Here is a 25,566-nt window from a genome sequence, read left to right as displayed (position 1 = left end):
TTTTTGGCTCCTATGAATCCGATGAAGGGCTGAACCTCCACCTGGTGGTTGTTCTTTTGTACGGTCAATGTAAAAATAAGTGAGTTCTTTTCATATCCAGATGGTGGAGCCAATCCTCATCATCAGGAGGATGGGGTGGAGTGAAAAAATGTCAGCAATGTGCTGCTTTGGTGGATGTGGAAAGGAGTCACAACCTTCGGAAAGAAGGAGACACGAGTCAGAAGAATCAGTTTGTCTGGGTAGAAGCTGGTGTATGAAGAATGGACTGAAAGAGCTTTAAGTTCGCTGACCCTCTAGGCCGATGCAACGGCCACTAAGAAGACTGTTTCAAGGGTCAGAAGTCTCAGAGAACAGCTGTGGGTACGAATGAGGAGCCTGTAAGAAAGACCAGGACCAAACTCAGGTCTCATTAGGGCACGATGAAACCAGCAGGAGGTAAAAAACGTTGCAAACCCCTAAGGAAATGTGTGACAACAAGTGACTTAAACAGTCAAGACTGACCCGGCAACTCCAAAATAACCAAAATAGCAGAAAGATAATCATTAATGGGGAGGAAGGCAAGGCCTTTGCCAGGCTAATGACAGCGCAAACTAGAACACCTCTGATAATGAAGCAGAAAATGGGTCAACATGTGAGGAAGAACATCAAATCACGAATTTGTCCCAATAACAGGGGTATCCATCTATGTTGAGGGATGCCTAGCTGTCAAGATGACACCACAAATTTCGAAAAGAAGATCAAAAGCATTCAACTGCTGCCACTCGATCTACAAGCATGAAGGACAAGTGTGCGTAGATTCCAGTACAGGAGATCATCACAATAGGGCAACCTGATCGGAGAACAAATGCTCTTGCTCAGGAGTTCCGGATACAAAACTCTCCTTCCTACTAAGATGACTTGGGTTTGGTCTGTCCTGATCTTCTTGAGAACTCGGGGTAGGAGTGGCTTCGGCACAAAGGTGTTCATGAGTTCTAAGTTCCTACTTCATAAGTAACGCGCCTCAGAGCGAGAGCCGATTTGGAAACTCCAACACGCAGAAGGGCTGAAACTGCACATTCTTGACGATCGCATACACATCAATCCAAGATTCTCCCCAGTCTTTGAAAAGACCATGCCCCACCTCCGGATGTAGAGATGGCATCTACGGCTGAGTTTCCCTGCACTGGCGTTCAGAGATTGTAGGAAGCTGGCTCTGTATATATTATACCAAAAAGAGGTATAGTGTGCACAGAGTCCAGTGGAACCCAAAGGTAGGCAGAGGTAAAAGTAGATAGCACCTTACTCTCTATTTGTGGTAGTGAGGGCGAGCAGTAAGGCTTTATCAGAGGGTAGTGTTAAGCATTTGTTGTGCACACTTAATCAGCAAATGATGTCACACACTCAAAGACTGAACTCGGACCAATTTTGTTTGTATAAAAATATTACTATTTTATTTCTAGAACCAAGCCAAGCCTGGCACAAGTAAGTGAAATAAATGCTTTGCAAAATCTTATGCAATGTTTTACAATTGAATGCAGGTTCAAATGCAATAAGTTGAAATATAGGTAAGAAAAGAACAAGTTACTTACCTTCGGTAACGCTTTTTCTGGTGGATACAGTATCTGCCTGTGGATTCCTCACCTTGTGAATAGCCCCTGTGCCAGCATTCCACGGAACTTTTCTTTCCCAGCACTCCACGTCGACGTGGGCGACGTCACAATGCATCGGCTCCGCTCGCGACTCCGTACGACGTCACCGGAGCCATAAGAAGCCCACGTCGGCGTGATGAAGTCAGTTCCACCCATTTTTTCCGTGCCTTCGAGGCGAACAGGTGAACCAACGACAGACTCAAAGTATACACAGTATACAATATACCAACACATATACACAGCATACAAATAAAAGGAATGCTAAACAAACCAGCATTGCCTACAAATGTACAAGAAAATATCAAAACATTCCCACAAGACCTCTTTCATGGTATACAAAGGTGGACAACGGGGAGGCGGGTGGGTCAGTGAGGAATCCACAGGCAGATACTGTATCCACCAGAAAAAGCGTTACCAAAGGTAAGTAACTTGTTCTTCTGATGGATACATCTGCCAGTGGATTCCTCACCTTGTGAATAGATTCCCACAGCAGTCCCCACTCCAGGAGGAGGGTGTCCACCTTCCTATACCAGAAAGTCTTGCAAGACAGAGCGCGCGAAGTGGCCCTCCCTCCTCATCTGAGTCCAAGCAATAATGCTTAGCGAAGGTATGGAGGGAGGCCCAAGTCGCGGCTTTACAAATATCTGCCACAGGAACACCCCGGGCCAAAGCAGACGTAGATGACTTAGCTCTAGTTGAATGAGCTCTAATGCCCTCAGGAGGGGTCTTACCAGCCAGGGCATGGCAGATGAACAAGTTACTTACCTTCGGTAACGATGTATCTGTAAGAAACATTAGTTAGTTAGATTCCTCACCTTAGAATATCCCCAGGCGTCAGACTGGATCCGGAAGATTTTTCGTCAGCAATACCCCTTGCGCGTCGCTAGGCGTCGTCTGCGGCTCCGCGTCCGTCGTCGGCGTCGTGCGCCGGGATGACGTCGTCGGAGTACTTAGACGCCGCCCTCGCGCGCTGACGTCAGTTCTTGTACATAGCCTTCCGCGCCAGGAACGCAGAGCCATGCAAAGACCGACACTGGTGCCAAAAATAAGGGGCCTGAAAAGGATAACCTTAACCCTAGATGTCAGTTCGCAGAACGGGGAGGATGGGAGGGTCGGTGAGGAATCTAACTAACTAATGTTTCTTACAGATACATCGTTACCGAAGGTAAGTAACTTGTTCATCTGAAAGAAACACGTTAGTTAGATTCCTCACCTTAGAATAGATACCCAAGCAATACCATCCCCGGTGGTGGGTCTGCGAACCAAGATCACACCAGAAAGTCCTGGAGGACAGAACGGCCAAAGAAGCCATCCCTCCGGACTTGGCTGTCAAGGCAATAATGCCTGGCAAACGTGTGTAGCGAAGCCCACGTCGCCGCCTGACAGATGTCCTGCAAAGGGACACCCCGTCCCAAAGCAGTAGTAGCCGCTGTGGCCCGAGTAGAATGGGCGCGCAGCCCAACAGGAGGGTCTTTTTTAGCCAAGGAATAGCAAAGTTTTATACACAAAACGACCCACCGAGAGATGGTTCGTTTGTGCACAGCTTTCCCCTTCTTAGCGCCCACGTACCCAACAAAAAGCTGGTCGTCCACCCGGAACTGTTTTGTGCGGTCCAGATAAAAGGAGAGCGCACGTTTTGGGTCCAGACGGTGGAGCCTCTCTTCCTCTTTGGAAGGATGTGGAGGCGGAAAGAAGGTGGGCAAGGTGACAGACTGCCCAAGGTGAAAAGGAGTCACCACTTTAGGAAGAAAGGAGGGACGAGGCCGAAGGACAACCTTGTCCGGATGAACAGATAGAAAAGGAGGCTTTGAAGATAAAGCCTGGAGCTCACTCACCCGTCTAGCCGAGGTGATGGCTACCAGAAAAGCAGTCTTAAGAGTCAAAAGACGAAGAGGGCAATTGTGAAGAGGCTCGAAGGGAGCGCACATCAGGAATGTCAAGACCAGATTCAAGTCCCACTGAGGCATTACAAAAGGGACAGGAGGGAACGTATGTGTAATGCCTTTGAGAAAGCGTGTAACCACAGGGGACTTGAAAAGAGAAGGCTGATCAGGAAGCCGCAAGAAGGCGGAGATGGCAGCAAGATAACCTTTCAGGGTGCCCAGGGCAGAGCCCTGCTGGGCCAGAGAAAGAAGGAAGAGGAGAACCTCAGAAAGAGGGGCGGAAAGGGGATCCACAGCCTTTGCTGTGCACCATGCCACAAATTTGTTCCACCGGCAGGCGTATACCGACTTTGTGGAGGGACGCCTGGCTGCCAGAATGATATCACAGACTTCAGGAGGCAAGTCAAATGGCATCAACTGCCGCCGCTCAATCTCCACGCATGGAGGTGGAGGCTGGACAGGTTCGGGTGGAGGACCGTCCCCTGCTGCTGCGACAGAAGATCCTCCCGAAGGGGCAGACGTATCGGGGGATCGGTCAACAGACTGAGTAGCTCGGGATACCAGTATCTTCGTGCCCAATCCGGAGCCACCAAGATGACTTGGGCCCGGTCGTGCCTGATCTTCTTCAGCACTCTGGGCAGAAGTGGTATAGGCGGAAAGGCGTACAACAGACCGCAACTCCACTCGTGACGAAAAGCGTCGCCGAGCGAGTGCCGCCTTGGAAATTCCAACGCGCAGAACTGCTGACATTGCGCGTTCTCTGCGGTGGCGAATAGATCTAACCAAGGCTCTCCCCACTGCTGAAAGAGGCCTTGCGCCACTTCGGAGTTCAGACGCCATTCGTGATCCATCATGCACCGGCGGCTGAGTTCGTCTGCTCTGGCGTTCAGAGAGCCCGCCAGATGTTGAACCACCAGGGTGACACTCTGGTGTTCCAGCCATGTCCAGAGGCGCAGAGCCTCCTGACAAAGGGTCCACGACCCCACCCCGCCCTGTTTGTTGCAGTACCACATGGCGGTGGTGTTGTCCGTGAACACCTGCACGACACTTCCCCTGACAGAGGGAAGGAAGGCTTTCAGTGCAAGCCGGATCGCTCTCAACTCCAACAGGTTGATGTGGAGACGAGACTCCGCCGGAGACCAGAGGCCTCTGATCTCCGCCTCTCCCATATGGCCACCCCATCCCAGGAGGGACGCATCCGTCACTACGACATGCTCTGGTTGGGGAAGGGAGAGGCTCTTGCCCTTGACCCACTCGCGGTCCGTGAGCCACCACTGCAACTGCTGTGCAGTGCCCTCCGAGATCAAGACATGGTCGGACAGGTTGCCGTGATGCTGGGCCCACTGAAACTTCAGGTCCCACTGCAGAGCCCGCATGCGCCGCCTGGCGTGATGCACTAGTAGGATGCAGGAAGCCATCAGCCCCAGAAGCCGCAACACTAGCCTGACCGAAACCCGGGATAGAGGCCGAAAGATGGGAATCAGGGCCCGTATATCCCGGACCCGCTGTTCCGGTAGATGGACCCGGAACTGCGCCGAATCGAGAACTGCTCCGATGAAGAGGAGCTTCTGAGAGGGACTCAAGTGTGACTTCGGCACGTTGATGGAAAACCCCAGCAAATGCAGGAGATCCGCCGTAGTCTGGAGGTGGGAGACGACTGCCTGGGGCGAGCCCGCCTTCAACAACCAGTCGTCGAGATAGGGGAAGACTGGAACCCCTGATCTGCGCAGATGAGCTGCGACCACCGCCATCACTTTCGTGAACACCCGAGGGGCACTGGTGAGGCCGAAGGGGAGCACGGTAAACTGAAAGTGCTCTTGGCCCACCGTGAACCGCAGGTAACGCCGGTGGGCCGGCAGGACGGGGATATGGAAATATGCGTCCTGCAAGTCCAACGCTACCATCCAGTCTCCAGGGTCTAGGGCAGCTAAAACCTGAGCCAACGTGAGCATCTTGAACCTTTCCTTTCGGAGGAAGGCATTGACGTTCTGGAGGTCCAAGATAGGGCGTAGGCCCCCTTTGCCCTTCTTGGGAACCAGAAAGTAGTGGGAATAACAACCACGACCTACTTCTGGACTCGGAACGCGCTCGACGGCCCCCTTGGCCAAGAGAGCCGAAACTTCCTCGCGGAGAAGATGCAAATGATCCCCCGAGATACGGTGGTGCTGCGGTGGCATGGCTGGAGGGGTCGTCTCGAAGGGGAGGGAGTAGCCCCTTTGGACGATTTGCAGCACCCACCTGTCCGATGTTATGGACCGCCAGTGGAGCAGGTGATGGCGAACTCTGCCGCCCACTGGCGTCGTATGGGCCTGAAAGCTCGGACTAGGAGGGCTTTGAGGCAGATGCTGCAGGGGTGGAAGTGGGCTGACCACGTCGGCCTCCATTTCCGCCACGGCGGAAGCCACGTCCGCGACCGCGCGCAGGTTGGTTCTGCGGCTGGTGGCTCTGCGGACGTGAGGAGGCGCCCTTCCTTGGCCACGGAAGGGGCGAAAAGCGGAGGTGTGCGCCCGCGGAGCCGAGAGGCCCAAGGACTTGGCCGTAGCCCGGGAGTCCTTAAAGCGGTTCAGCGCACTGTCCGCCTTCTCACCAAACAGGCGAGTGCCATCAAAGGGCATGTCCATGAGGGTGGTCCGGACATCCCCGGAAAATGACGTGGACCGCATCCAGGCGTGGCGGCGGAGCGCCACCGTGGTCGAAATCGCCCGACCCAGCGAGTCCGTGGTGTCAAGCCCACATCGTATGGCGTGCCGTGCTGCATCCCTCCCATCGGCCAAAGCCTGGGTAAGACGCGTCCGGACCTCCTCCGGACACAGGGCCAGCACGTCCTCCACCGTATCCCACAGGGAATGGGAATAACGGTCCAAGAGACAGGCGGTATTTAAGGACCGCAGGCCCAAACTAAGGGACGAAAACAGTTTCTTGCCAAACTGCTCGAGTCTCTTGGAATCCCGATCCGGCGGAGCGGTCGGGAAGGAGGATTGGGAGGTAGAGGCCTGGATAACCAGACTCTCGGGGGTGGGGTGTTGGGACAGGAAACTGGGGTCGCCCGGAGCAGGGCGGTGGCGCCTGGCAACGTTCCTATCCACAGGGGGAACTGTGGAGGGCTTGGACCAGGTGCCCTGCAGAACGTCAGTGAGGGCCTCGTTGAACGGCAGCAGAGGCTCAGTGGAGCTTGCTGAGGTTTGAAGCACCTCAGTGAGGATGTTAGTCCTCACAGCCACGGCAGGCAACTCGAGCCCAAGGGCCTCGGCCGCCTTGCGCAGCACCACAGAAAATGCTGCACCCTCCTCCGAAGCCACGGTCGGAGGAGAAGTGAATCCAGTGTCTGGCGAGGTGTCCAGCCCACTGGCCTCCCCCAGTTCATCTGCCCAGTCCTGAGAAAGCTGTGACTGAACAGCCAGAGGGTCCTCGAACCCCTCCCAGTCGCCCCCTCCTTCCGATTCCTGATAAACAGGAGGAATGATCGGAACCGGACTGTAGAGATGGTAGGACTCAAGCGGCGTCGGATGCGGCGTCGGCGGACGCCGTGCCGGCGTCGGGTCCGGATGAGGGCTAAACTGGGGTGTCGGCGTCACAGGCGTCGGCGGCGCCGGTGACGGCGTCGGTGGTTCAGGCGTCGGCGCCGGTGGAGGAGTGACTAGGTCAACCGGCGTCGACTGGGGCCCAGGCAAGGGCCCCGCGGGGACCTGCGGCGTCGAGACCGGAGTCGTCGACGGCGCCGGGGCCGGAGCCGCCGGCACGCGAGGTCGCCCAGTCGAGTCCGCGGGGCCCGAAGGCGCGCCAGCGGGCGTCGACGGCGGGGCCAGGCTCCTCATGGCCGAGAGGAAGGCACTGATCTCCGCCGGCGCCGCGTCAGCCCCAGGGACCGGAAGGTATGGGGGCGGACGCGGCACCTGCGGCTCCGCCGGAGCCGCGGGGGTGGAACCACCCTGACCCTCGGCCGAGTCGCGCGACCGGCGAGGGGAGTCCGAAGAGCGATGTCGCCTCTTGGACTTCTTCGAGCGTTTGGACTTACCCGACGACTTGGAGCCGGACGAGCGATGGCGTCGGCTAGGGCTCCGCGAGCGATCCTTGGACCTCCTCCTGGACCGGGATCGCGCACGACGCGGAGCCGAGTGGCGAAGCTCGAGAAGCTTGCGGGACCGCTCCCGCCTAGCCTTCGAAGTCAGGGCCTGACAGTCGTTGCACGACTCCGCGTCGTGGTCGGGGCCTAAGCAGTAGAGGCACCGGCGGTGGTGATCGGTCACCGACATCAGTCGATGACAATCCTCGCAAGCCTTGAACCCAGGCATCCTACCGGCACCAGATGTCGACAGACAAGGATCAAAAAGGATCAAAAAAGATTTAGTCAAAAAAGACTAAAAGGGGTAGCTCTCCCGGATCTGCGCTTACTGGCGCGGAAAAAAGAAGAACTGACGTCAGCGCGCGAGGGCGGCGTCTAAGTACTCCGACGACGTCATCCCGGCGCACGACGCCGACGACGGACGCGGAGCCGCAGACGACGCCTAGCGACGCGCAAGGGGTATTGCTGACGAAAAATCTTCCGGATCCAGTCTGACGCCTGGGGATATTCTAAGGTGAGGAATCTAACTAACGTGTTTCTTTCAGATCTTAATGGCAAGGATAATCCATCTCGACAACGTGCGCTTGTGCACCGCTCTTCCTTTGGAATGACCAACATAACCCACGAAGAGCTGATCATCCAGACGAAAGTCCTTTGTTCTGTCCAAGTAAAAGCTTACAGCTCTCTTTGGGTCCAGGCGATGAAGCCTTTCCTCCTCTTTGGAAGGATGAGGAGGAGGATAGATAACAGGGAGAGTAATGGACTGCCCCAAATGAAGCGGAGTGACAACTTTTGGCAGGAAAGCAGCCCTGGTCCTGAGAACCATCCTTTCAGCATGCAAGGTTAAAAACGGGGGTTTAGAACTAAGAGCTTGAAGCTCACTCACCCTCCTTGCCGAGGTTATGGCTACAAGAAAAACCACCTTAAAGGACAACAGCCTCAAAGGACAGCTATGCAGAGGCTCATATGGGGACCCCATCAGAAAGGTTAAAACAAGATTAAGGTCCCACTGAGGCATTACAAATGGAGTGGGAGGAAACATGTTTGTAAGGCCCTTGACCGTGGCCACAGCACAGCCCTGCTGAGCCAAGGAAAGAGCAAAATGGAGCACATCAGAAAGATGGGCTTTTAAAGGGTCAATGGATCTCTCTCCACACCATTTAACAAACTTAAACCACCTGTAGGAGTAAATGGACTTGGTGGAGTGTCGCCTGGCCGATAAAATAACATCCACCACGTCAGGCGGGAGAGAGAATGAACTCAGGTTGCCCCGTTCAATCTCCAGGCATGAAGGTGTAAGCTCTGGAGGTGGGGGTGTAGAACCTGCCCCTCCGACTGCGAGAGGAGGTCTGCCCTCAGAGGGAGACGGAGCGGAGGGCACGAGGAGAGGTGGAGAAGATCTGTGTACCACACCCTTCTTGGCCAATCCGGGGCAATCAATATAACTTGGGCCCGGTCTTGGCGAATCTTCCTCAGAACCCGAGGAATCAAGGGTATGGGAGGAAACGCGTAAAGGAGCTGCGAATCCCAACTCAACTGAAACGCGTCCCCCAACGCCCCCTGCATCGGATACTGGAGACTGCAGAATGACGGGCAGTGCGCGTTCTCGAAAGTGGCGAACAGGTCCACCCGAGGAGCCCCCACATCCGAAAGACGTGAAGAACTACCTCCGGATGGAGCCTCCACTCGTGGTCGGCAGAGAACTGCCGACTGAGACTGTCCGCACGCACGTTCAACACCCCGGACAGATGATTTGCCATCAGACAAATCTGATGGTCCTGAACCCAGGACCATAGACATAAGGCCTCTCTGCATAGACAAAGAGACCCCACTCCTCCCTGCTTGTTGACATACCACATCGCGGTCGTGTTGTCTGTCAGGACTTGAATCGACTGACCGCGAAGGGAAGGGAGGAAGGCCTTGAGCGCCAAATGAATCGCCCGCAATTCCAGAAGGTTGATGTGAAGCAACCTTTCCTCTGGAGACCAAAGTCCTTTGATCTCCAGATCCCCCAGATGCGCACCCCACCCTAAATTGGATGCCTCAGTTATCACTGTGGCCACCGATGGAGGTAGATGGAAGGGCTTTCCTTGTGACAGATTGCCCTTTACGCTCCACCAAGACAGATCCGCTGCAGCTTCTCTGGAGATCTTGATTGACTCCCTGATATCCCCGTTGTGCTGATACCACTGCTTGCGGAGACACCACTGGAGCGCCCTCATGTGCAAGCGTGCGTGGTTGATCAACAGAATGCAGGAGGCAAACAGACCGAGCAGGCGAAGGACCTTGAGAACTGGAACAATCGCTCCACTGTGGAATAAAGGGACCATCTCCTGAATGTCGAGAATCCTTTGAGGAGGAGGGAATGCTCGACACACAGTAGTGTCCAGTACTGCCCCTATAAACAGGTTGCGTTGAGAGGGCACCAGGTGAGATTTGGGCACATTGATCGAAAAACCCAAGTCGAATAACAGCTGAGATGTCACCTGCAGATGACGCTGCACTATCTCTGGGGACTCTGCCTTCAGAAGCCAGTCGTCCAGGTAACGGAAAACCGGGATCCCCGACTTCCTGAGATGAGCAGACACCACTGCCATCACCTTTGTGAAGACTCGAGGTGCGGTAGTAAGACCAAACGGAAGAACCGCAAACTGGTAGTGTTGCGACCCAACCGTAAAACGGAGATACTTCCTGTGCGACTTCAGGATTGGGACATGGAAGTACGCGTCCTGCAAGTCGAGCGACACCATCCAGTCTCCTTGCTGCAACGCTTGAAGAACCTGCGCAAGGGTCAGCATCTTGAATTTATCCTGTCTCAGGTAAAAATTTAAGATTCTGAGGTCCAGAATCGGACGCAATCTGCCGTCCTTTTTGGGAATCACAAAATACCGGGAGTAGCATCCCTGACCCCTTTCCTGCTCCGGAACCACCTCTATTACACCCTTTTGAAGCAAGGCTAGAACTTCTTTCTGCAGGAGAAGCAGATGGTCTTCCGAGCAATAACCTTGGCAAGGAGGGTAAGGGGGAGGAAACTCCCGAAAGGGAAGGGCGTACCCAGTCTCTACGAGGTTCAAAACCCAAAGGTCGGTTGTAACAGATTTCCAACCCCGTAGAAAGTAGGACACCCGACCCCCCACAGGTCTTACATGATCCGGGATGGGGGATCTAGGGCTGCTTCCCTGAAGCCTCATTTGGAGCAGAGGAGGAGAAGGAAGAAGAAGAAGGGTTGCGTCCAGAACCTCTCCGACCCCTTTGCTTCCCTCTATAGGACCTATAGAGGGGATTCTGCTGCTGTTGTTGCTGCTGCTGTTGGGGCTGTCGGAAGGAGCGAAAGGATGTTCTTCCGAATCCCCTAGACTTTCGAAAAGCTGTACCCCTAGCAGGAGCCTGCAGACCCAAGGACTTCGCCGTCAATCTGCAGTCCTTAAATCGTTGAAGGGCAGAGTCTGCCTTTTCCCCAAACAGTTTCTGTCCGTCGAATGGCAGATCAACCAACGTGGCCTGAACATCTGCTGAGAATCCAGAGGAACGGAGCCAAGCCTGCCTCCTTGCGGCTATAGACGACCCCATAATCCTCGCCACCGAGTCCGCCGTATCCAGCCCAGACTGGATCACCTGCCTGGCAGCTGCCTGAGTGTCCGCAACAACCTTCAAGAAGGACGACTTATCCCCCTCAGGCAACTTAGGGGCCAAAGATTTAATAGAGTCCATCAAGGCATGAACATAACGCCCCAGCAAGCATGTGGCATTAGACGATTTCAGCGCCATACTTCCTGAGGAGAAGGACTTCTTGGCCGCCTGATCAATTTTCTTTGATTCCCTATCAGCCGGAGACTGAGGGAAAGCACCCGAACCATGTTTTGAACATGAAGCCTGCACAACTAGGCTCTCCGGAGATGGATGCGTAGACTAAAAATCCGGATCTCCTGGTGCAACTCTGTACCTTCTTGCCACCTGTCTGCAAACCGCCAGAGATGAAAGAGGTTTCCTCCACACCTCCAACAGCGGTTCCAAGATGGCCTCATTGAAAGGCAACAAAGGCTCCGAAGCTGACGTCGGAGAGTGCAACACCTCCGTAAGCAGGTTAGACTTGTACTCCACAGAGGGTAGCTGCAGATCTAACAATTCTGCGGCTTTCTTAATCACCACATGGTAGGGTGCCAATTCCTGTGGAGGAGAAGATCTTGCAGAAGTATGCTCCCACTCTGGGGTGGTATCCAAACCACTTGCTTCTTCTATCCCTTCAAACTCATCCGAAGAAGAGTCGACTTCACCTTCTTCCACCTCTGCTCGATATCTCCCTTCCTCCAATACCCTTTGGGCCTCCCGTCTCGACCGGATCCGGGGAGCCGGCGTTGTCGACGTCGTATGCGGCGTCGGTGGAGCCAGAGGTACCGGAGTCGGAGGCGCCATAGGTGGAGTCGGCGGCGCCGGACGCGGCGCCGATGGAGTCGGCCTCGGCGTCGAGGAAGGTTCCGAAGACTGATGGTCCATCAGAGGTCGTGTCGGATCCCCAGACGGCGCCGAAAACTGCCAAGAAGGTGCCATCGGCATAAAGGGCAGAAAGGGGGCCTGAGCATAATGCTGCGGCACCCCTAGCGTATACGCCATCGGACCCACGGGACCAGTTGGTGCTCCGGATGGGAAGGCCGCCCTATTAAAAATACCATACATGGCATTCAGAAAGTTTGATGAATCTGTACCTGGAGCCGGGAACTGGGGATAAGGGACCGACCCTGTATCCCTTTGTGGAGTCACCGGCGTCGGCTCCGCAGTATCATCCACCGGAGCCGCAGAGTCATCCGGCACCGGAGCAGCCTCTTCCTGTTCTTGCTCATCCAAGGGAACATCAGACTCCACTCGACCCGGAGTCGAAGCCTTAGACGGAGCCGGTGACGGCGTCGGGGAACGAGCTGGAGCCCGCTTCGGCGAGGGAGACTTCGGAGACTTAGAAGGAGAAGGAGAAGGTGACAAGTCCTTGCTCCGACGTCGACGGGGCGAAGCCGACCTAGACTTCCTGGACTTCGAGGACCGACGCCGAGAAGAATGCTTCCTCTTCTTGTGGTGTTTCTTCGACTTCAACGACCTCGAAGTCGATGACTCCCGCCTCGACTTCTCTTTTTTTCTCCCTCTCTTCTCCTCACCGATCTTCTTCATGAAGAGCTTAGTCTTCCTCTCCTTCAGCGCTTTAGGATTCATGCTCCTACAGCACCCGCATTCTTCCATATCGTGGTCTGAAGAAAGGCACCATAAGCAGTCCTGATGCGGATGAGTCATGCACATCAGGCCTCCACCCTCCCTACAGGGCTTAAAGCCCGACTTCCTCGAAGACATACTGAATTTTACACAGTAACACAGCTAAACTACAAAGTAGCTAGAGAGCACTGGAAAAAACCGTTGCGCGTCGACGGCGCAGAAAAAAGGGAACTGACGTCATCACGCCGACTTTGGCTGATTATGGCTCCGGTGAAGTCGTACGGAGTCGCGAGCGGAGCCGATGCATTGTGACGTCGCCCACGTTGACGTAGAGTGCTGGGAAAGAAATTTCCATGGAATGCTGGGGCAGGGGATATTCACAAGTTGAGGAATCCACTGGCAGATGTATCCATCAGAAAATGTACTTACCTGTAACTGCAGTTATCCAGTATTGGTATCTTTCATGGATTCACATGCCTGAATCATTCCCTGTCGTCGTAGTGGGAGTCCCACGGTACATAAATAACAAAGTAGTAAATAATAAATAGTATATTCAATAGGCTATCATGTACTCTATAGCCTATTAGTCTCCTTTTACAAAAAGGACCAAACTCAAAACACAACCAATCAGCAGACAGCACCCTCTAGAACCTTCCCAAGAGAGGCCGAATCCCTCAGATTTTCCAGCACAAGTGTAGTTAGTACTGTATCGTAGAGGTGCCTCTCCGGGGAGGAGGGTGATTTGCATGTGAATCTATGAAAGATACCAATACTGGATAACTGCAGTTACAGGTAAGTAGCTTTTTTCTTATCCGGTATTGGGGTATCTTTCACAGATTCACATGCCTGAATCAGAATAGTAAGCAGTTCCTTATTTGTGTATATTATAGAGGGGGTGAAGGACTTATTGGTTATCCATTGGGCGGTGGGGTGAAGAGCACACTGGACATTCATAGCAGGGTGAATGGCACACTGATCATCAGTGAAGAAGTGGGGGGAGCACACTGCTCACCGTGGAGAAGATGATCTGCGATGGAGATGCGGGACACACGTGATATGCGTGGAGATGGGCGATATGATGCTTAACCATTGGGGCACACTGATCATTTTGGGACACAAACATGATTTCCATTAACAAGCTAACTGGGCCTACGTATAATGGAGTGACGTTGATTGCCACAGCGCATTATACATTTCATCTTTGTTTGCTTTGATCCTTCAAAAACACTCCTATCCGACACCTTATTAAATAAGACCTCCATTAAAAGAGGCTTACCTTTAGTGAAATAGGTTCCGTAGTACTGCCTGTCCCACGGATGCATCGGCATGCTGTGAAGACTCCAGGCAGTAATGCTGCGTGAGTAGTAGTAATGTGAGTAGTCTTCCACGTTGCAGCTCTGCAGATCTTTTCAAGTGGCACTCCGACAAAATAGAGCAACTGATGCTGAAACTGCTCTAGTGGAGTGCGCTCACACAGTCCTCAATAATGGCTTGCCAGCCTTGTCGTGGCAAAATTGTATTGCGCTTGTATACATCTAGCTATGGTAGCCTTAGAAACTGCAATGCCCTGCCAGTTTTGACGATAAGCAACAAATAACGGATTAGTCCTTTGTAAGAAAAATTTAAGACAGCTCTTTATGTCTAGAGTGTGAAGCGTCTTTTCAGCAGGCGTGGAAGTGTTAGGGAAGAAAGTTCTCAGGATAACAGGCTCATTCAAATGGAACTGAGAAGGCACTTTCAGTATGAATTTAGGGTTTCTCATAAAAATGACCATTTCGTCAGTGAAGCGTAAAAAAGGATGAGATATGGTGAAAGCCTGTATTCCACTAACCCTTCTTGTTGATGTGAGCGCCGAAAGAAGAGCGACTTTCCAAGTTAAGTATTTCAAGTCTGCCTTGTAAATGGGCTCAAATGGCCGTTTTAGCAATTGATAGAATACCAAATTAAGTTACCACGCGGGGGTGGAGCTCTGATGGGCAGGAATGTTCTAAACAGTCCTTTCATATATTGCTTTACGATTCTTGAGGTCCATAAAGACGGACATTTAGGTGATCGCCTGTATCTTGATATAGCAGCCAGGTGAACTTTAACTGATGAATGTGCCAGACCAGATTTTGCTAAGGAGAGCAAATAAGGTAAAACTTCTTCTGAAGCAGAGAGAAAAGGATGTACTTCATTGCGCCTGCACCATAGACAAAAACGCTTCCACTTCAGTCTGTATGTTTTATTGGTGCTGTCAGCACTACACTTAGCAATTATGTCTTTGCATTCTTGAGCAAGTTTCAGATCTTTAAATTCAAAGAATTCAGGAGCCACGCATGATGTTGTAGAGAAGATGGCTCCGGGTGACATACTTGGCCTTTGTTCTTGGTCAACAGCGTTGGTGTTGGCAATAGGCGGATGGGTTGAGCTTCCGACAATAGGAGAAGTTCCGTGTACCAGTGTTGTCTGGGCCACTTCGGGGCTATCAGCAGAATGTGACAGTGTTTCCATTTCATCTTCGTGAGGACCCTGGGCATCTGAGGAATGGGGGGAAAAGCGTATGCATAGATCCCTGACCAGCGCATTAAAAGAGCATTCCCCCGTGAGTTTGGGAGAGGGAATCTGCTTGCGAAGAATCGGCATTTGGAGTTGTTCTGGGTCGCAAACAGGTCCAGGGCTGGTTTTCCCCAGATCGCAAATATTCTGTCCAGTTGTTTCTGTTCCAGCTCCCACTCGTGACAGCTGTCATTCGTTCTGCTCAAAGTATCTGCTAGGGTATTCCCGAGGACTGGAACATGCTCCGCTGTCAAGGAAACTCGGTGGAGTGTCAGCCAGCTCCATAACTGTTGGGCGTCCTGTGACTGAGATGGGGACTTTGTGCCTCCGTTTGTTGATATAGAACATGCTTAAGGTGCTGTCCGTGCGATCAACACCGAGGATCCCTGTATTCGAGGGAGGAAAGCCTGAAGGAAGAGAAAAATGGTTCTCAATTCCAATCTGTTTATGTACATTTGACGTTGAGCCAAGGACCACTTCACTTGAACCTGCAGGTCCTGTAAGCGTCCTACCTAGCCTTCTATAGAGGCATCTGTTGTTACTATGTAGTCCCAGGAGAAAAGATAGTCCCTGGGACAGGTGTGATTTCTGAGCCCACATTGGAAAGCTTCTTTCATCCGCGGAGTGATATTTACCACGTCGTCAAAAGAACCTTTGGTTTGGATCCATTGGCATTGTAGTTCCTCTTGAAGAGGCCTCATATGTAAGCGAGTCAGTGGCACGAGATCTATTGCCGAAGAGAGCATTCCCAGTAGAGACTTGTACACTCTGACAGAAATGCACTTTTTTCTGGACCGCTTGAGTGCTAATGCTTGCAACCGTTGTTGTCTTTCCTGGGAAAGGAAGGCTTTGTTCTGAATGGTGTTCAATCAGGCACCCATAAATGTCAATATCTGGTTTGGAAGGACTGAAGATTTTTGGTAATTTATTGAGAGACCCAAATTGCGAAACAGGGTTAGACAATCGTCCGTTGCAGCTTCCACTAGACGAGCCGATGGTGCTTTCAGTATTAATGCTGGAGGAAATTGAGCAGGTTGTTGTCTAGGCTGCTCGAAGTATTTGTACTGTGGATACTGAACATGAGGGGCTGGATAATGCTGATAATACTGCTCCTCATAGTCATCGTCCTCTCCTTGGTACTTGACGTTCAGTTCAGAAGCGCTATGTGCCTTCCAGAGTGGCCTTCATCTTCATCAGTATCCTCCACATCCAAAAGATGGCTGGGAGGTAGCGGTGACATCTTTGGAGTCCTAAACTCCATCTGTGCTGTTTGCAGGATCGGAGTTGAAAGACCTGCACACAAAATTAAGGTTGTTGTTGTCAGTGCGGTCGTAGACGGTGAAATTTTTGTCATCGACGGTGACGTCGTCGATGGTAGTACAGTCGTAGACGTGGTAGTGTCATAGTCGGCGGGATTGCCGCCGATGTAACAGCTGACGTCGACGGTGGTGTTGTCATCGACGATGGTGTAGTCGACGATGATGTCTTCGTCGGCGGTTCTGTCGCCGATGAGCTCTTAGTCTCCTGTGGTTTCGTCAACAGTGGAGTCGTCGACGATAGAGGCAACGTCGACGGTATAGAACCCTTGATACTCGCCATCGATGTGGTTAACGCCGTCGACAGTCTCGACGACGATAGAGTCACTGTAGTCTTCGTAATAGGCATAGACTGTAAACTTGACGCAGAAGAAGATTTTTGACTGATTTTACCTCTGGAATGGCTTGAGGACTCTGATTTTCTTTTTGATGTTCCTGAAGACTGAGGAGATCCAATCTCTGAGGAGACCTTAGGCTGTTCCTCCTGCTTAAGAGATTCCTTGGTCAGATGAGAGACTTTAGAGTGTTTCTTTCTCTCTTCAGGCTGACCCTCAGGCAACCTGGGCCTCTTGTGTGACTTGGAGGACGTGTCACTATCCACATCAGATGAAGCACCCTGCTTCTTTTTAAGCCACAATAAAAGTCTTCCTTCTCTGTCTCTCAAGATTTTGGTTGAGAAAGTGCGGCATATTTTACATTGTTTTGTCTCATGATTGGGATAGAGACAGTAAATGCACTCTTTGTGGGCATCATCCACATGCACTCTTTTCTTTCCACAGGATTTACAAGCTCTAAATAATCCTTTTTTATCAGATATTCTCAAAAGTTAAGATATAAACTTATCTGAAAAAAGCTGAAGAACTGAGCAAAGCTCAGGGAGACTCCCTTACACAACGAAGTGCGCTGAAAATCTGAGGGATTCAGCCTCGCTTGGGAAGGTTCTAGAGGGTGCTGGCTGCTGATTGGTTATGTTTTAAGTTTGGTCCTTTTTGTGAAAGGAGACTAATCAGCTATAGAGTACATGGTTGCCATCATGATAGCCCAGGGAATATACTATTTATTATTTACTACTTTATTTATGTACAGTGGACTCCAAATACGAGGAATGATTCAGGCATGTGAATCTTTGAAAGATACCAAAATACTGGAAACTTTAAAATGTCCAAATTACTTTTCAGATTACTTTTTAAGTTACCTTTTGTACTCAGTGTGATATGCCTAGATATCACACTGGGACATTTCCTAGAGAAAAGGTAAGTTAAATCAGTTTTGCACAGTTGTAATTTTTCAAGTTTTCATACAAATCAACTCCACACAGAGAACATTTTTCAAGGGAAAACAGTCAATGTATTCCTAAGGAGAGGAATGAAGTTATTGGTGAGCAGGTAAATACTCGGTCTTTGGAAGACTTCAACAGCAAGATCTTTGAATGGCTGCGACCAAGAGGGCTTACCATTGGTTGAGTTTCTGGGGTTAGAACAAGGTTCCCTCCAGGGCCAAGGATGCACTCTCAAAGCGCCCTCAGCGGCACTAGGGCGGCCGGGTGCAGAGTGCTGAGGCCCAATTTTATCCAATGGGGGATAGGGGGCCTCCGGTTAGTGGCTGCTCACGAGCAGGCCACAAGGTTGTGGGAGCAAAGCTCCAGGGGTTTAGCTCAGAGCAAAGGGGAATCCATTTTAGCGCACAAAGTACACCCGCAGCAGCGCAGGGGCGGCTGGGTGCAGGGTGCTGGCTTGGTGTCAGGTGACTTGTTGATTTCAATGGGGATTCTCCAGTTTCAAAAAAGACTGCAGGCTCAGGGCCGAAAAGCTTTTGGAGGTGACCACTGGTTGGAGAGCCAAGTTGGGATGTGTGATGATGCTGTGACACCATCGGCTGGGCCACCCAAAGCCGTGGAACTTCGGGTGCAAGGGTGTCTTTAGGCGTCGGATTTTTTTTTTACCAGCTCCGGTCGCGGTCGAGGGGATCCTCCAGAAAGAGGCTGCAGGTTTCGCTTGGAGATTCGAGACAGGTCAGAGATTACTAGATCTCAGGTCAGGATCGCTGGGGAGACCTCCTTGTGGTGTTGGGCCCCTCAAACTCGGGCCGTGGGCATCAGGTGCAGATTCGCGGATTTGGCCCGAGCCAGAGTCTGCAGGTGAGCAAATCCGGTGCTCACAGGAGACGGTCTTTTCTGTGGAAGGCAGGGCAGGTCCTCGGGGTTCTTGAGGTTGCTGGCTACAGTACACACTGGGATTTTGCTTCTGCAGGTTCGAGGTGGGACAAGCTGGCAGGGCTGGGGTCAAGTCAGTGGGCGTCTTCATCGTCTTAGCTTCTGCATGGATCTTCATTCCTCCTTCTTCTTGGTCCGGTCTGGTTTGACAAGGCAAGGTTCGGGGTGGCCCCTAATACTAGATTTAGGGGTGTTACGGGTAGGTAAAGGTTTGGACCAATGGGTCCCTTCCTTGGGGTGGATACACCCCCTATTATGCCACCCTCCACTGGGAGAGGGGCATATGCCCCACTCTGGTTGGCTGGGTCCCCCCTCTACAAGATGGCGGGGACTGAGAGTTGTGCATCACCTCGCGTCCCCCCCGAGGGGTGGGGCTGGCAAAGGTGGGCACACCTCCCTTCCTTACTTGGTTTTCCCACAGATTCTCCCACCCAAAGTGGGGGTCAGAACTGGTGGGGGCCAGTTGCTGGAAGCAACAAAAGGCCTGGTGAAGCTCACAAAGGCGGCAAGCCGTTGAAGCTTCCCCTTCGTGGACCCTGCCCATACTGGGGGAGGAGGCTTGGCACCTCATCCCAGGATGTGCATTGTTTCAGACCCCCGAGAGCAGCAGGTTCTCGACCCAGGGGTCCAGAAAAATGTCTTGTGGTGGCAGCAGGTGAGCAGCCACTCAGCCTGGAAACTAATGTTGGGTTGTTTTTCAGAGGCAATCTCTAAGATGCCCTTTGTGTGCATTTTTCATTAAATCCCACACTGGCATCCATGTGGGTTTAATGTGCTGAGATGTTTGATACCAAACTTCCCAGTTTTTAGTAAAGCCGTTATGGTACCGTGGAGTTTGTAATGACAAACTCCCAGCACCATCTACTCTTAATGGCATTACTGCACTTACAATGTCTAAGAATTTACTTAGACACTGTAGGGGTACAGGGCTCATGCACCTGTACCCTCACCACTGGTATCGGGCACCCAGCTAGAGGGGTGGCTGACCTATGCTAGGGCAGTGGGTTGTAGGCATGGCACACAGGGATGTGTGCCATGTTGACTTCACTTTCTGTACCAAAACACGCAGTCTGCAAAGGCAGTGTGTGTGTGTGTAAAGGTACAGGGCCTCTAAGGGTGGCACAATAAGTGCTGCAGTCCTCAGAGGCCTTCCCTGGCCACAGTGCCCTTGGTACTTGTGGTACCATTTACAAGGGACTAACCAGTGGCCAAAGAGTGCCAATTGGGTTTCGTTTTCAATGCAGTTTGGGAAAGTACATAGGCCCTGGGTACCGGTTTGGCAGGAACCCAGGGCACACTCAGACAAAGCACATCAACAGTCTAGCAAAAAGTGGGGGCAACCATGCAAAAAGAGGGCACTTTCTTACAGAGATCCCACCAGGTGCTGCACGGCCAGGAAATTGTTCTGACGCTCCAGCTACATGCAGAGGTGCAGGGCCTCGTGGCACAGGGTCCAAGACGCAATCCGCCCATTTTTTTGCAATACCACATGGCAATGGTGCTGTCTGTGTGTTAATATTGATAAATACGAAGTCGCTATACACCATTGTATACATGTACGTACAATAATGAACTCACATCACCATTCTTGAATTTGCTTGATATGCCTACCCCCTCAACCCCGAGTTTGTAATACGTGGTCAGACAGAATTGGTCACAATTCTAAGCTGGTGCAAGAGGAGATCCTCTCCCTGAAGGTATACAGCCTCTTAGATTTCCTATCCGGTGGGGTGGTGGGGAATACATCCTGGAAGTCGAGGCCTGCACTACCAGGATCTTGGGAGAGGGGTGCTGGGAAAGGAAGGCTGGGGTGATGTCGGCGGGCAATCATTGTGTGCCCAGGACCCCATGTAAGCTTTGGCCCAAATCTCCTGGAAATCGCCGGTGAGGACCTTATTAAAGGGGAGCAGGGGCTCTGCAGAGCTTGACCATGTTGAAGCACCATAGTCAAGACATTGGTCTTGACCTTGACAGATGGTAGCTGTAGGTCAAGGACCTCTGCTGCCGGTCCATCACTGTTGCAAAAGATATGCCTTTCTCCGTGGCAGGGTTCGGAGGACATCTCAGACCATAGTCAGAGGAAGTATTTAGCTATTGGCATCACCCAGCTCCTCATACCAGTTTTCCTCTTGGTAGGAATCGTCCTCTAGGAGACCATAAGCATCTTCATAATACTCTCCTTCAGGAAAAGAGGGCCAGTCCAGGGTGGTCACGTCTAGCGTGGGTTGACATGACCCGAATTGGCGTTAAGGCAGCGCCTACAAGTTGGCGAGGAGAATAGTTTCCTCCTTGATCGGGTCCAGGGACGGCGCCAGGTGGACTGGAACCAGTATCCGCATCAGTCTGGATCAGAGGGTGGACACAGAGGGCCTGGCTGGTGTTGGGAGTGAACCTGCTAAAGGGCATCCAGCAGAGGCACCTCTCGGCTCCATGAAGCTCAAAGGTGCACCGCAGGGAGCAGAGGAACCAAATATGGAGTCCATGGTGTTGTGAAACTTTTTAAGTTGGGAAGGGGTCGCTCCAGCCCTAGGTATTTTGGGAAAGTGTGGAGCTCACATGGCCGCTGGCCCCACAGGTGAAGTGTGGAAGCAGGGCCTAGAAGTGTGGTGCTTGCTCAGGGAAAAATAATACTTCGACTTCTTCATGGGCTTACTAGACTTCGATAATGACTATTTGGAGTGGGATGACGATTGTTCACAGGATTGGCTCAGAGAACAGACTTGAATTCTCCCTTGGGACCAGGGTGGAGCCTTCTTTTGCTGCACCTCTGGGAGCTTCACTGCCAGCTTATGAACCACCTTTGAATGCATGGACTTGCAGTTGGAGCAAACCTTAGAGTTTTGGCCAAGCCCCAGGCAAACCAAGTGTGGGTCACAGATAGACATCTGTCTGTGACATTTGTTTTAAACCCTGTGGATTTGTTGGGAGGTATGTCCCAAGCACACCATGAGCATAGCAAAAAAAAAAAAAAAAAAAAAAAAAAAAAGAAGATTGACAAAATGTCAAAATAAGTGGTCCAAATAAATGTACGAGGTTGCTCTCTGGATCGGCTCTGTTGGTGTGGAAAGAAAGGAACTGATGTCAGTGCGCCGGGGTGGTGCCTATATAGTCATTACGGATGTTACTTCAGAAGCGGAGCCACAAGACGCTACTTACTGGCGCACAGAGGTACTGCTCATAATTTTCCAGATCCAGTTTGATGCCTTGGGGAATATTCCAAGGTGAGGAATATATAGTTAGAAGTCTCTATCAGAAAGGTAGCGCTGGAGAGTTATTTCTGCGAAAAGCTTTTCGAGACCAGTTTGATACCTGTATTCTTAAGGTAAGAAAGTCCAAAGGAAGATGTATGAGACGGAAAGAGGTAACATGATTATATTGATAGTGTGTGTGTGTGTGTCAGAGGCTAGGTGGTTTTGCGAGTCTCCAGTAAATGTGTTGAGAGATTGAATGTGTGTATGTGTGTTCTTGTGTATGAAGTTACACATGTACACTTACCTTCACCATGGCCTGCTGGTCCTCGCTGTATTCCACTTGTGCTGTTGATAAGTTGAGAACTGCCCTTTCAACAGGGTCCTTGTCATTGCTGTAGATGAAGACATAAGGTCTCCGCACCACCACAAAGTGTTTGGCCCAAGAGTTTGACTGTGGCTCACGGAAGTGAAGATAACCCTTCTTGGACACCACTGAGCTGTAATTTCAATTCATAACATTAGTAAGAGGATAGAAAACAAAATGAAAACATACAGGGAATGCATTTGTTAGAGGCTGCATCCTGTATGAGCGAAGCATTAATCGTACAAACTTCTCAGCAGAAAGGAAGAAAAGCACAACCAGAACGAAAAAAGTTACATGATTAACATGCTTGAATCATCCCAGTCATTGAGCTGAACGTCCCAAAGTAGGGTAGACACAGTGAGCAGTGAGTAATGTTGAATATAAACACATGTTTTAGCAAAGTCACAACAGTAGCTACCCAGGCCACCATAGTTCCGATTTTGTAACACAAGTGTTAAAGTCATTTTTTTATACAGGCGTGTCTGAGTTGGGGGGGATGGTGGGTTGTATGTGAATCTATGAAAGACACCTAAACTGGAGATAGTCAATTACAGGAAAGTAACTTTGTTCTTCTCCAATATTGAATCTTTCAGAGATGTACATGCTTGAATCAGAATAGCAAGGAGAAAGTACAAATGAAGTAGGATTCCGCGGTTGCAAGTTAAAGTCTAAATAGGCTTACCTTATTGAAATAGGTGATGCAGAAGAACAAGTTACTTACCTTCGGTAACGATGTATCTGTAAGAAACATTAGTTAGATTCCTCACCTTAGAATATCCCCAGGCGTCAGACTGGATCCGGAAGATTTTTCGTCAGCAATACCCCTTGCGCGTCGCTAGGCGTCGCCTGCGGCTCCGCGTCCGTCGTCGGCGTCGTGCGCCGGAATGACGTCGGAGTACTTAGACGACGCCCTCGCGCGCTGATGTCAGTTCTTGTACATAGCCTTCCGCGCCAGGAACGCAGAGCCATGCAAGACACCGACACTGGTGCCAAAAAATTCTAGGGCCCTGAAAGGGATAGCCTTAACCCTAGATGTCAGTTCGCAGAACGGGGAGGATGGGTGGGTCGGTGAGGAATCTAACTAACTAATGTTTCTTACAGATACATCGTTACCGAAGGTAAGTAACCTGTTCATCTGAAAGAAACACGTTAGTTAGATTCCTCACCTTAGAATAGATACCCAAGCAATACCATCCCCGGTGGTGGGTCTGCGAACCAAGATCACACCAGAAAGTCCTGGAGGACAGAACGGCTAAAGAAGCCATCCCTCCGGACTTGGCTGTCGAGTCAATAATGCCTGGCAAACGTGTGTAGCGAAGCCCACGTTGCCGCCTGACAGATGCCCTGCACAGGGACACCCCGTCCCAAAGCAGTAGTAGCCGCTGTGGCCCGAGTAGAATGGGCGCGCAGCCCAACAGGAGGGTCCTTTTTTGCCAAGGAATAACAAATTTTGATGCACAAAACGACCCACTGAGAGATGGTGCGTTTGTGCACAGCTTTCCCCTTCTTAGCACCCACGTATCCAACGAAAAGTTAGTCGTCCACCTGGAACTGCTTTGTGCGGTCCAGATAAAAGGAGAGCGCACGTTTTGGGTCCAGACAGTGGAGCCTCTCTTCCTCTTTGGAAGGATGCGGAGGCGGGAAGAAGGTGGGCAAGGTGACAGACTGCCCAAGATGAAAGGGGGTCACCACTTTCGGAAGAAAGGAGGGACGAGGCCGAAGGACAACCTTGTCGAGGTGATGGTGCTGGAGCAGAGTTTTCTGTTTGAAAATTCGTTGGTTTTTGAAGCTCTGGTATGTCTATTTGTCATATTAATTTATTAATAACTAATAATTAATTATTTGTCTTGTGCAAGTGTGTTTATATTAATCAATCCGTTTGTCCTAATAAGAGAGAGTTACACGTGGGTACGCATAAATGTGCTGTTTAACAATAACGTGCGTGTTTTCATGTTTAAACGTTGCTATGTGCTGTTTATTTTTGAGCACAAAATGCTTTCCGAATTAATGCTTTTCTATGTTGCAAGTGCTAGATAGATGCATACACATAAGGGTATTAGTGGGGTTTACACTGTTTAATCACTATGCTAACGTTGTTTTTGTTTCTTTTAATTAAGATGGTCTATTGTGGCCTATGGTGGCCTAGATAAAGATGGCCGATTTTGTAAGCCTGGCCTCGATTTGAAAGTAGAAAACCGTGATAGGAGAGAGCCCTGCTGAAAATGGTCCTGAAGTCAGCTGACCACAGTCCTTGCTTGCCTTGCTGAAATTTTTGTGAGGACAGCAGCAGCCTGGGTAATCTTCGAGTGAAATGGAACGTCCTTGGCAGCCTTGGGAAAACAAAGGAGCCTTAGAGAAAGACTCTGAACATTGGTCTCATTGCCGAGGAGAAGTAGAACTAACAAGATACATTTGTGTTTCTTGGTTCCTGTTCCGTAGTCTTTATTTTGTGATTTTTCCTGAGCGGAGATTTTCGAATGTAGCAATGTTACATCCTTTCCTTCTCGCTCTGCTCAGCGGTCCAGCGGACATTACAACTTTTTTATGTATCTTTCCTTTGTTCGATTTATTATAAAATTGTTAGCCTAGAGAGGGCACTTGCCACTTGCCTTTGCCGCGTACCGAATCTACGTTGCTGAGGATTGATGCTGAAGGGACTTCGTCTTGAGAGACTTTACCGAGAGACTTGTCCTGACCCGTTCTGACATTTAGCTAGAATAGGTAACTATGAGAAAATGATTTATGCTGCTTGATTTCCATTTGACTAATTTTAGATAAAGCAATATAATTTGAACATGGTGTTGGATATTATTTCTTGTCAATTATTGTGTGTTATATTTTGATTATTGCCGTATAGGTTGTATAGATTATGTTTATGGACAGTCACAATAACCAGGTCTTATCGACCTCGATATAGATGCAGGGTGACTAGGAGTTTTCTTTCCACAGGTTTATTGCTGCTGGTAGAGTATTTGAGCGTATGTTAGTGAAATGGGCCCTAGAGTATGATGAATGTATGTGCGTGTAACTGTGGGATTACTCTATCTGTGGTAGTGGGAATATTATACACACCCTGATCTCTATCAATTTCCTGGTAGGAGAGTAGGATGGTTATTGATGATTGTCTTGATCTGATAAGATTGCATGTACATTAGCTTATTGATTATTGATTGAT

The 25,566-nt window shown here is 50.8% G+C and overlaps 1 protein-coding gene across 16 annotated transcripts in view; it reads right to left on the bottom strand.

The window, feature by feature from the left end:
* Positions 1-25,566, bottom strand: part of KIF1B (kinesin family member 1B) — a 1,461,559-nt gene that overhangs the window by 58,236 nt on the left and 1,377,757 nt on the right. For all 16 annotated transcript variants that reach the window (XM_085609808.1, XM_085609814.1, XM_085609823.1 and 13 more), the window contains one exon: positions 22,332-22,524. In XM_085609808.1, coding sequence (XP_085465934.1) covers positions 22,332-22,524 — 193 coding nt within the window. The remainder of the gene's footprint in view (positions 1-22,331; positions 22,525-25,566) is intronic.

Source organism: Triturus cristatus, chromosome 1_2 (genome assembly GCF_964204655.1).
Source record: "Triturus cristatus chromosome 1_2, aTriCri1.1, whole genome shotgun sequence".
In the NCBI taxonomy this organism is placed as follows: Eukaryota; Metazoa; Chordata; class Amphibia; order Caudata; family Salamandridae; genus Triturus; species Triturus cristatus.
Note: the sequence above shows the minus strand (reverse complement) of the source record. Positions and strands in the feature narration are given on the sequence as shown.